General features: G+C 43.0%; 1 protein-coding gene across 2 annotated transcripts in view; it reads right to left on the bottom strand.

Moving 5' to 3' along the window:
- The window catches only part of BMPR1B (bone morphogenetic protein receptor type 1B), a 316,599-nt gene that overhangs the window by 15,813 nt on the left and 287,906 nt on the right, over nucleotides 1-12,880 (bottom strand). For both annotated transcript variants that reach the window (XM_069978340.1, XM_069978342.1), the window contains 3 exons: nucleotides 8,183-8,279; nucleotides 6,403-6,541; nucleotides 4,949-5,141 (listed from right to left, as the gene is read on the bottom strand). In XM_069978340.1, the coding sequence (XP_069834441.1) occupies nucleotides 4,949-5,141; nucleotides 6,403-6,541; nucleotides 8,183-8,279 (429 nt within the window). The remainder of the gene's footprint in view (nucleotides 1-4,948; nucleotides 5,142-6,402; nucleotides 6,542-8,182; nucleotides 8,280-12,880) is intronic.

Here is a 12,880-nt window from a genome sequence, read left to right as displayed (position 1 = left end):
CATTGGATTACCGATGGCTGAAGCAGTTGGACTTAGTCCTAGGGAGTCCTAGAAAACATGGATACAGCCTATGGTCTATGACTGTATCCATGTTTTCCAAGCAGCCTTAGGGCTGCATCCAACTTTTGCAACCACCGGTAATCAAATGGCAAACACTTGGGTTTGTACGGATCCGAACGTGTTACATATTTGCTCATCTCTACTTTTTTCTATTATGATAAAAATAATGATGACTGTAATGATATTCTATCAGCGTGAAATGATCAAAACATGATCAGGTTTTTGAAACTAAATATTAAGTCTGTAGTCATTTCTACATCCATTGTGTTCACTGTAGTAAAAGTCAGAATAGAAGAGGAGAACATTGCCACCAAGTGGAAACGCACAGTACATGTTTGAACATTTTTTACTTGAATATTAGGATTATTAGTTCTTCAAATAAATATTCTCATTTTCCTATGAAACTCTTTTTCTTTAAACAAATAATACAATTTTTCAAAACAAAAGTGAAAAGAATTTGTTCATTTCAACTACGGGCGGAAGACAGCGAAGCAATCTATGCCACATTGTCAGGCACTGCGTGCCATGAGGCAAAAGATTAATTTTCATTTTCCATCTGTCCTTCTTCATGAGCTTTCAATAGGCCGACACTAAATTAATCATTGGACCTGTCAACTATACGTGAGATTCTGTCAGTCTGGCAGATCTGAATTCAATCTGTCTTGATTCTGAATGAATCTATTAAGATGCCATTACTTGCGCGACAGACTTGAAAATCAAAGCCATTCTAGACTGGTACCTTCAGTCCCCAACAAGGACAATTTGATTTCTTTTTATCATTAGGATGACTTGTCTGTGATCGTATGAAATAGAACAATAGTAAAAAGTGCAACTGTCATTTTCATGTATTTTTAAGGCAGAACTTTAGCTAAGGAGAAGATGGTCCAAAAGAATCTGACATAGTCCTGATGAATCTCAGAGCTGTATGAAGCCATGAAACACAGCCATAGAAGTCTGAGAGACTCTACTGTTTCTTTGTATGTATATTTTAAAGCGGCACACAGGAAGAGGGACATTTAACAAGACTGGCGTACCGAATTCTCCCGTGGGCCCCCAGCTTTAGAACCTACACAAACACTGACTGGGCCAACAGGAGGATTTCTTCTGGTGGGCTCCAGATAACCAATCAAACACTGCGTACACCTCTTAGTAAAGCTAGCAGGACTTGCGACTGGCACAGGCATTAATCTACACCTGCTTGCCCATGCCTCCTCCCTGCCTTGCCAAGCTCCCTACTGATCCATCAGGTGAGAGGGGAATCTGCTCTTTCTCCCTGGAGTATACCAGGGGCACATTGTTGCTTAATCTCCCCTAAGGTCTTTTCAGTACAATAACATTCAAATCTGAGTGGTAGGGGGCATTCACATGTTCCATCTATGGTCTGCAAATACGGACGATGTGCTACGGAATGGAATTCAGAATTTTCAGCTCCGAAACAGTTTAAAGAGAATGTGCCATCAGTACATTCACGTTTTGCACATGCATAGAACAGCACGATGCGGGAAAGCTGTTGACGTGGTCCTTTTGTTGAACCGTGGCCCGATTCCCATGTACGGCACCGTTCAATTCCAGAGCACTGGCTGGGGGTGAAGCATTGGAGGCAGGTCAGCCCGCCCCCAGTGGGAGGAAACCCCCGCCCCTCTTTGACGCAACTCCATTAGAATTTTAAAAAAAGGACCACGGCACCGACTTTCCCGTGTCAGCACAGCTCTATCCACGTGCAGAGCTTAAAGCAAACTTACTGATGGTACATTCGCTTTAAATCTTCATGCTACTTTATAGTACAGCACAGTAGTGTGAAGATTTAAACAGCGTGTCAGTACAGTAGTGCAAAAAAAGGAAACAGTTTCTAAGCTCCCGGCATCACAATCCATAATACAAATTCTGTTCCATAGCACATTGTCCATATTTAAAAACCGTGCATGGAACGAGTGAATGCCCCCTAACTCTTATCTAAAATCATTGTTACTTGGAAAGCATACAGTATCTACATAGTCGGCTATTTTGGTCAGACATGCTGAATTTCAACATGCACAATCCTTTAGTTCTTGAGGAAATAAACCACTGCCAGAGTTGTCCGGCAGCAGCTTTCTCCTCTTTTTATATTCAGAATACTCGGCCAAGTATGCAGGAGGATAAATAGCTGCTTAACAGTACAGCAATTGCTGAGACTAAAGCCATATGACATTGACATCTAGCCCCTTGCTGCCTCTCGCAGTATAATAGCATGTACGTAAAAAAAATTTTTAAGAATCCCATAAACAATAATGGTGCCAGATGTGGAATTACATCAAATTTATTTTAGGGAAAAAAATTATAATCTGCAAAATATTTATATATTTTATGCCATAGCTCCCATTAACCAATGTGCCCATATAATATCTAATCTATCATCTTGCCCATAACGTCCACAGGATGAAGAAGCTGTCTAAGAGGGTGATAAAAGACTGTGCATAAAGGCAGCTAATATGGCTCTGAGCCTTGGCTCTCTGCTAAAGTGTCTGACAAAAAGCACAGGTTGAGAGCCACTGGTGTGCTCAAACTATTAAACGGGGCTATTAAGGTCCTTAACTTGAGGATTAATCTGTGATTTACAGCCCATTGCCGGTGAGAAATAGCAGCTTTACTCAAAGCAATTAAAACCTTCACTGTGACAAGTGCATTGTGTAAAATTATAGGGTAAGGAGCGAGGAAGAGGGGGAACCGTTCCAATTCTGAACTGGTGATAAACTATTGTTTTCTGCAGACTTAAAGTGATGATGTCAGATACAGTTAAAAGGCATTTTCTCACCTAGCTGCACACAAAAGTGACTGCACAATGTCCATTAGCCTCTGTTCATAGTGTGTTTGGTGGATTACATCAAACTATACGTCAGCAACCTGTCAAAAGGGGAAAGTTGACGTATATGGCACAGAATTTGCAAGAAGAAAGTAGGAGGGAGGAAGCGTAAGGGGGTAGCCATGGCCATTGGCAGGGCTGGTCAGCCGATCTGCAGTCAAGGAGGCCAATCAGGACTCTCTGCTTGCAATTTGATTTTGCTTCTTGGCTCTGTATCAGTTTGATGTGAAATTCTGCTCTGGATTACTCTGGTTTTCTTACTCTGGTTTGGTTTATTCACACCCTCCTGACATTCTTACTCTAGAATGTACTTTGGTTCACCCCTTTATCTGCCAGTTTGCTTTCGTCGTCATCTAGTTGAATGCTCTCTTGACTGTCCCAGGTCCTCTGGTTTCTTTGTGGCTATTTGGACCATTAGTCTTGCACCATCTGTCTCATGACTCTGGCAATGTCACCTGGGTCCTGGCAGTATAGCCCATACTGCCCTGCAGAAAAAGGCTCTTGTGAACATCTGGGGGATGCTAGTATTTATAACACCTTGATTTACCTTTCAGGCACAGCACAGAGCCTCTGGAGAAGCCAATGCAAAAAAGAGCCTGTAGAGCCTCATTTAAGAGTCTCAAAACACAGGACTAGCTAGATATCCCTTCGGGAAGGGCCCAGCCAAGGGGTGGCTTCTGCAGGGAAACCACCAAAACCACCATGTTAAGAGACCCTATAAGTCAATGTAATGACAATGGCAACTAACAATGACAAGGGAAAAACCAAGGCCAGGTAGCCATCCACATACAGCTGTTTCGGGTTGTTGCCCCTCATCAGTGTGGAGCAGGAATCTGGCTAGGTGGGAGCAATGCCTAGTAGAGCCATACGGGAAACAGATCACTGATCTCGGAGACCAGCCAAAGAATAAAGTTAAAGCGCTCAATACAGTGAAATCCTAGTTGCATTGCTCCTGGGAAATACAAACATGCAAAAAAAGAGCCTGTGGAGGAGACAGACAGGCTGAAGGATTACAGGTAGAAAGCCCAGGCTCTCTTCCTCAACCCTGTGCTCATCACTAGACTTGCTACTACTTGCTGTGCTCCATTTTGGTCTCTCTATCACCAGAGACAAGGTGGCAGTGGACAGCAATGTACAGGAAGTGAGAAACTTCCAAGAATGGCCAAGACTTATGGGGGACAATGGAAGGATGTTTTTTTTTTTCTTTTAATGACAGTGACCATTTTAAGTTAATGAGCACATCAAACGCTGGGCTATGTGTTTGGAATGTTGCTGACATATAGCCTGACATATGCCTCGATATGTAATGTGAATAGGGCAATAACTTAGGTTGGCAGAGGATTCAATAAAGTTACTGCTACTGCACAAATTTTAAAGCGAATGTACTACCTTTACAAGTACAAGTTTTGCACATGAATAGAACAGCAATGATGTGGGGAAGCCGGTGCCTCAGTCCTGTTTTTTGAACCACGGCCTAGTTCCCGCACACAGCGCCTGTCTATTGCCTGGAGCCCTTGAAGGCGGGCCGGCCTGCCCCCAGTGGGAGGGGGGACGGGCGGCAGAGACTCGGCCGTCCGTCCGAAGATGACGTTTGGCACAAGATGGCGGACGGCCCTCGACACGGATCAGGTAATGTATAATGCACCACACTTCCGGGTACACGGGTGTGGGTGGGGGGACACGGGGAACGGGGCGATTCACAGACATAACATACATTACAAAGTTGTATAAGTTTGTAATGTGTGTTATTCTGTGAATAATTTCTGAGCACCGCACTACCCCTTTAAAGTGAATGTACTGATGGTAAATTCGCTTTAAATACTTAGCAAGTACACCGTATAGCATCTTTAGGGTAAATTCATATGTGACAGAAATTCTTGACTGTCTTATCTATTTGAACAAGTTTTGCAGAAATCCATATTCTCGCCACCAAGACAACCCTATTCAGATGTACAGAAAGGAAAGTTCAGCAGAAAAAAGTCAAGTCACCTAAAAGTTTTCATTGGCATTCATGTTGTAGAAAATCCCTCTGAAATGAATATAACTTACCCAAAATATTTTCATGCCTCATGAGCACAGTCTGATAGATTTCAGTCTCCCTGAACCAGCTGGCCTCCTCGGTGGTAAAGAACACTTTGACCGCCACTTTCTCTCCACGCCATTTGCCCATCCACACTTCTCCATATCTTCCTTTGCCAATCTGCTTCACCATTTGAATTTGCTTTGCTATAGTCCTTTGTACCTATGAACGAGACCGAGACCAATAACATATTACTTACCAAATAAAATGACCACCCAGCATTAATATGACTGGTCCAGAACAAATAGAGGGGAATAGGAAATATCACTGGAGATTCATTTTACTGCATGCAACATTTCTCCTTCCTCCCGAGAGTACCTCGAAATATTACCGTGGCCCTGTTCGGCTTAAAACCGTAAAACTAAATATTCTGAAATTTGAGGCAATATTGACAAAGGCTATTTTGCTAAAGAGCCCTTGGTTTGGTGTGCTGCCACCCACATGTACAGGCTTACTTTATCAGAAATTTAAATGGGGAATATGATTTAATAATGCACTAAAACTGACACTGCTCGCATCTGCTTCCAGTTAGGAGAAAACCTGATTATTTTACATGGAGAGGTATAACAATTCATCCATTAATATGTATGCGGCCGTTAAAGCATAATATAGTCTGTGGCATTGATCTGAGCAAATTAAAGTGAACAGCTGTATAATTCGCAATGAAAGGAACATTCTAAATAATCCAACACTAATACTGCCTATGGGGTTCACTTGTTATGTGTACCCAATGGGATAGCAGTTACTCCTGGGACCGTGCAGGGGGGTCTCAGCAATGTAGAACAAGAGCACCTCTATAGAAGATCAGTTCATATACATAAAAACATGGAACTTTTGCAGAATGATGAAATAGCCTGGTCTTTACTGATCTATTATAGCTGATATGGACAGATATGTGAGGTGAGCTGAGGACAGGACGTAGCGGTGCCCAGCTGAATGAGCTTGGCACTGCTGTCTCTCCCTCTGACATTACAAATCTCCAGGGACAATCCAAGCCTTGGAGACATGTGAGATGTCAGAGGGAGACATAAAAGTCGTAAAAATATACCTACCAGGTCTCTACCACCAGTTTTGTGACTGCAATGGCACTGCTCTCATAGCTGACAGTGGTGGTCGGGATCCTAAGCAACTGCTGTCAACATGACAGCGAGAGAAAGGGACCAAACTTTAAAAGAAAGCAATTTTGCTAATGCAAAGCATTTGCAAAATAGCTTTCTTCTGCACTTCCCACTACCTTTTACACATTAGTAAACCAATAGTAACTATAGTTAACAGGAAAACAAATGCTTCTCTTTTTTTCTAAATTGATATATACTTTCAGCACGTGACAATTGGCTCTATACTCCTACCTCATAGTAACTAGACAATATGACTTCTATTTATCTCACAAAAATGACCAATAATTTCCAGTTGACTTTCTTACCAGCAGAGGGAGCCCTGATCCACTTCCAGAGCTCTGAGACTGCTCAATAAGATCCTTCAGTGATTCTCCAACAGGAATATACGTCTCATCTTGTTCCAAGCCAATACTGTACCGAGGTCTGGCCTCTTGTCTTTTATACCTATTTATAAGATGATGAAGAGATCCATAAATCACACAATAGTAGGACATCATGGTAAAGATTTCTTGTAGGCAGTTCAAAGTGTATTTACAACAGCTTTGGTACCAATGTTCTATCAAAATTACCTATGTGTTCACTATGTCTCACTGACGGCATAGAGAAAAACATGCCCAGTATGTGCCTGTTTCTGCATGTTGCTACAGCTAGATATAGTTTACAACACAAAATTCTTTTATTGCTTGAAGGGACGCTATCCGCAGGTTAGAAATATATAACCTGCTGATATCTCCCTATAGCACAAGGGGTGCAGAGAATAAAGGTAAGCTACCGCCTCCAGTTCACTGATTCGTCCCACCCCTGGCCAGCCGCAGGTAGAACAATGCACTGGGGGTGGTATTCCCACCCCCAGTGCACCAAACTACCTAATTAGCATAAATATTTAACTCCTAATAGCATGAAAACGATGCCGAGGATGAAGGTGAGAAAATTTCCTTCATTCTCAGTGCCCCATGTACAATAGGAACATACTGTATCAGCAGTAGGGATGGTCCGAACCTGCCGAGATTCGGGTTTGTATGAACCCGAACGCTCGGCAGCAGATTCCCGCTGTCTGCCCGCTCCGTGGAGTGGGCGGATACAGCGGGAGTAACGTCTGGATAACTGGGATACAGCCTATGGCTATAAGAAACCTCCTCTGCGGGCACTACCATTGCAATCTAGCTGAGTGCTAGCCACTAAACTCCGAAAAACATGATGCAGAAAACACAGAAATGAGTGTAGAAAAACAGGCTGCACCTCAATATATAATGAACAAGAATATAAATAAAGTTTATCTTACACAACCAAACAATACAGACATTTATGGTTTTAGGTGTTTTTAAATGTCTGTATTGTTTGGTTGTTTAAGATAAACTTTATTTATATTCTTGTTCATTATATATTGAGGTGCAGCCTGTTTTCCTACACTCATTTCTGTGTTTTCTGCAACAGCCTATGGCAATGGCTGTATCCCAGTTTTCCAGGCGGTCCTCCCGCTGGATCCGCCCGCTGCACGGAGCGGGCAGACAGCGGGAATCATTACCGAGGGTTCGGGTCCGTACGAACCCGAACCGAATTCGGTTCGGACCATCCCTAATCAGCAAGTTAGATGCAGGTTAGTTCCCCTTTAATGTTTCATGATCACTTGTTGAGATATAAAGATTTTTTCTTGCATCACTGTAGTCATTGGTTCAATGTTGAGAGGAAACCATCTGAATATGTATTTACTCTCTACAGTTTGAGTTGGTCTCCTCCCACCAAATTCAATAGTAGGTCAGTTGATTTAAAGGAGTTGTCCAATCTTTTCTTAGAAAATCTTTTTCCAGTCTGGCTCAGCTAACAGTCCTTTATGGCAGCCGTAGGATATATGGTGTCCATTGGCTATAAAATAAAAAAAATTCTGGTACGTCCTGCCATGCTCAACACAATCTGCCTATAATCTATTCACTGTAGGCGTCAGTCACACGACCAGCCATTCAGTCTTGTAGGAACAATAGATTAGACTGGGTTAGAATTTTGCTAACCGATTCCTATCACTTCCTTCCTTAGAAGTAATCCTTAGGGAGAAGTAATGTGAATCTAAATACGGTGGTTTGTTCTTACCTGAAGTAACAGAATATTAAAATCACTGCCAGGATGATGCTGCATACAGTAACTGAGATCAGAAGAGCCATGTAATGGATACTGCCATCAACAAAGTCTGGGGAGAAAGAAGAAAGACATAAATAGGATTAAAAATGAAATGTTTTTAGACATTTTTAACTTTTAGACTTAATAGTTTTGCTATATTAAAACCACAAATACACGAACACCACAAGCATACCTGATCAATATTACCATCATTAGCCTAATAGGAGAGGAATAACTAGTACACCAAGTACTACACGAGCCATGCCATGTTTGTAAGGAAAGTATGTATACAACCAGTCTGTAAAAGTTATGCTAAAAATGCCAATACAGAATTTTGTGTAAAATAAGAAAAACAGAAAAAAAATCTTACTCCGACAACTCCTTATTTAAATGAAGCCAGCCCAACAAGCAGCTGCTTAGCATCTGAAAGTCTCAAAGAAGATGCAGCCAATAACACATTTCTATATAGTACAACTGGTGCCCATTAAAATAAATGGGCAAAGCATTCTTACACATCTTTTTACAGTTTCTTGAGGCACCTTCATGTTTCTTTAATATGTGGGTTTATAGTTTGTCTGACAATTCAGTTGATAAATGGGTGAACTTTGCTTTCATTGCCCACTTAGCCAGTCACTGATTTACACAATCACTCAGTGGGGTGCGTGACATTACAGCTAGAAGAGCTGCAGGACACCGACTAATCTCAACGGGACCCAGCAGCGCTATGGAGCACGAGGTTAGGTAAAGTCCATATTACATGGGGCGACTGAGAGGAGCAAACAAGTGCTGTCAGTGCCCGCTTGCTCCTCGTTCCCCACTGCTATTACACGCATCGGCAGCGAGCAGGTAAGTACAGGGGGGGCCGCGGAGAGCTGCGGGGGGCTGTACGGTTGATTGTCCAGGTAGCCGAAAGCAGTGGTCTGCTGCCGCTCTTATTCCACGGAGCGACGGCAGCAGATCATTGCTATATTAGTGATTTGTCTTTCAACTTGTTAAAAGACAAATGAATGCAACAATCAGCCAACATCGTTCTTGACGGACGATCGTTGCCTTCTATTACACAAGACAATTATTGTCCGAAACGGCCGATATTGTCCGATAATCGTTTTGTGTAATAGGGCCTTAGGGGCCTATTCCTCGGGAGCGATAATCGGCCGATTCGGCCGATTATCGCTCGGTGAAATAGAGAAAACCATCAGCCGATGATCGTGTCATTGGCTGATCGTTTATTTAGGGCCAGACCTAAAATCATCGGTCCCCCACCGCGCATCGCAACGGTGGAATAGCGGTGCGCGGCAGGCGAACGACGATTTGAGAAGCAGCATACATTACCTGGCAGGACTTCTCCTCTGCTCCGTCTTTCTCCCCGGGTCCCGCGGCACAGCATCAGCAGCTCCGGAGCGGCCTGACTGAGCTGCCAGACCGCTCAGCCAATCACTGGCCGCGGCGGTGCTGGCCTGTGATTGGGTGAGTGGTCTGACAGCTTAGACAGGCCGCACCGGAGTTCATGCTGCGCCGCGGGACCCGGGGAGAAAGAGGGAGCGGAGAAGTCCTGCCAGATAATGTATGGTGCAAGGGCTGCAAGGAGATCGGTAACAATGTCCCTGCAGCCCTCGCTCAACAATCATCGGGTCGTGGAATAGATCATTGATCGGGCCCTGCTCGGCCCGTGGAATAGGACCCTTAAGTTTACTTTGTTTATCGCTTTCCCACTCCACCCCACCTGTCTGGCTTTTTTCAGTTTCGTGGGACTTCTCCTTTAACAGATACCCCAGGAGCAGGGGAGCATATCAAGGACCTGTAAAAAGCTGTGTAATCAGGGTACCCTAAACTATTTAATCGTAGTAACATCTCATTTTGGGGGGGTTGGCCACAGGTTTTCTTTAACACATGTTAAAGTTCGGTGCTTTTGCTGCTTTCGGTGATTTCTACTAACAGATCACAAACTTTTTGTCAAAAAACAGAGCCCATCTGCAGTATACAAGTTATTTTTTTTTTTTCATTTACGTAATGAGCCAGAAATTTGCTGTTAATGCACTGAAACTCCCATGACCCTTGGCAAGTCATCCTTAGTAGTGTAATGAAAGCTGGGGAAAACTTACTGATTATAAAAATAAAACAACTAAACTTATGATATTCTTTACAAGGATAAAGTTTAAATGTAAAAACCATTAAATCTTGCTGGATAGGTTGCCACAATGAAGCCCAGTACAGCATAGGGCGGCTGTCCTAATGATAAAGTGCTATACAATTTTGAGCTCATTACGCTGGATAAGTATATCTACAAGATATTCCCAGGACACAAATGTACATGCTCAGCTTGAAAAGCCGGGTTATCCTTTTGGCATCAATCTCACTACACAAATTCCCACTGTAGGCACTACATCCTCATCCCTAATCTCGGTGTAGCCCTTCTCCTTTACCCTTATCTGCAGAAAATTAACCTTTCCGTGCATAGACCCTACGCATACTGCGACATGGTTCTTGTCTTGGAAGGAGATCAGCAGATGAACTATTTCTTTGAAAAGACAATCCACATTTATGCCATAGTTGAACATGGAAAAAGGAGATCTTCAGCTCTATCGACTCATCCTGCCATGGTGCTATTAAGTTACAGCTTTACGAGAGTAATGAGACAGAGTCTCCTCGGGGACCTCTTAGTTTACGCTTTTTAAAGACTTTCTTTTGTGTTGCATTTTTTCCTCCCTTTTTTTGCTTTTAACTCTTTAGCTTGTAGACTTGCTTGGGACATTTAATCGCTGGCACCGTTTCCATTGCTTTTTGGCTTTTAATTTCCATCATGTAGCGAAGCGAGCCCTATCTGAAGGCCTTTGAAAGGAGACACCAACAAGATGTCTATCAGGACAACACGGGGGCTCTTCAGTCATTTCTCGCTTCAGCTGCAGCTCTCTACCTGTGCCGTGGCTCTAAGAGTGTGATAGATGAAACGGAGAAGCCACTGGGGAGCCCCCCCCCTTTCTTTTTGAGAAAAGGAGTGAAACGGAGGACTGAAAGCTTCATTTCATGGTTTATTAACAGTTTAGCCTCTTTTAATGGCGCCCACTTCTCTGTGAAATGTGTGGTTTGTAACCGTTTAGGATGTCAGTTTGAATCAGGTTGATAGAGATTGCAGACAACCTAAACAAAAGAGCTTCTGCACCAGACAAGGGCAATTTACAGTTTTACTGATTAATAATGTATAGCCTCACAATTAAGTGGCCAGTAAATGCGAATCAAATTCTATGAAACATATCATAAATGTCCATAGTTTTGAAAAATGCAATCAGCATCTGCATATAATAATAATAATAATCAGTATATATATATATATATATATATATATATATATATATATATATATATATATATATTCTGGTCTTAAAATTTTTAAATAGTCTTAAAATTAGGCAAATTCAACCCCCAGATGATAATCATATATGACAAATTATATTAAATTACATTGCGCCATTATTTACCTAAAATAAGGAAACAGTGCTGCTAAGCAAATGCCCTATGCCATGACTGCATATATAGGTTCCAATGATTTGGTAAGTATTTACCAGTAACTAGTAAATGTCAGGCTATAAACTAGAAAAATTGTAACTTACCCTTGTTTTATGTGGAAGCTTTTTTGTTTAGCTTGTCTGCAATCACTACCGACCTGATAGCAAGGAAATGGCGCTGAGGATGAAAGTGAGAAACTTACCCATAGGGACATATCAGCAGGTTAGGTTCTTCTAACCTGCTGATGGTGTCCCTTGAAGGTGTACCTGTCAGCACTGCAGATCAGCAGCGATTTCCCTCCCTCCATCTAGGAATTCGGGTCTCCATGGATACAAACACGCAATGAGACCATAACGCACACGACCATCATTCTGATCCAATGGGGGTAACATGCATTACGGTCTTATTGCGTGTTTATATCCATAAAGACCAGAACTGACCAGAAGAGAAGAATTTACTGCTGATCCAGAAGCGGACATACTCACAGGCACATTTGAAAGCGTTAATGTCACGTTTGTAGCGCTACAGAGATATGTCAAATGTTCTAATCAAACGGGGTCTTTGTGTTCAAACCCCCAACCATCTCTGCTCTCCTCATCTCACTGCAGGAGATGGACTGCATAGACTGCACAGCCCTGTCATTACAGTGCCACGGCAAACAAAGATTTTCCCCACTGCCGGTATGATATTGATACATCATGCCGGCCAGGGAAACATTCCTGGACGGTGCTTGCACTGAACTACAGCCCGTAATATAGGGGATGTGTGCATGCAGCCTTTATATAGAATTAATCTCCTCCAGTAGGACATGGAGATCAGGGAGAGAGGTACTTGGCTGTGTGCTTCTCCCAACTCTATCTAGAGATTAAAGGAGAAGTCCGGGAGATTATAAAATCCTGCAGCTGGTAGGGGCAGGGGGGAAACTGATTACAAGTACTAACTTACCTCTCCCTGTTGCTGCGGTCAGCAGCGGGGTCGGTTGCAGGACCCTCGCCAGGCTCTAGGATCTCCAGGGCTGATGCCTCACAACCCGGCTGAAGGACTGGCCGCTCAGCCAGTCAGTGACTCGGGCAGGACGCCGCTACAGTCACTGATTGGCTGAGCGGCCAGTCCATCAGCCGGGACAGACCTTTTCCCCCGAGTCGTGACGCCATCATAATTCAGGGG

The sequence above is a fragment of the Dendropsophus ebraccatus genome, chromosome 7, assembly GCF_027789765.1.
Source record: "Dendropsophus ebraccatus isolate aDenEbr1 chromosome 7, aDenEbr1.pat, whole genome shotgun sequence".
NCBI lineage: Eukaryota > Metazoa > Chordata > Amphibia > Anura > Hylidae > Dendropsophus > Dendropsophus ebraccatus.
This window is presented reverse-complemented; position numbering and strand designations above follow the sequence as displayed.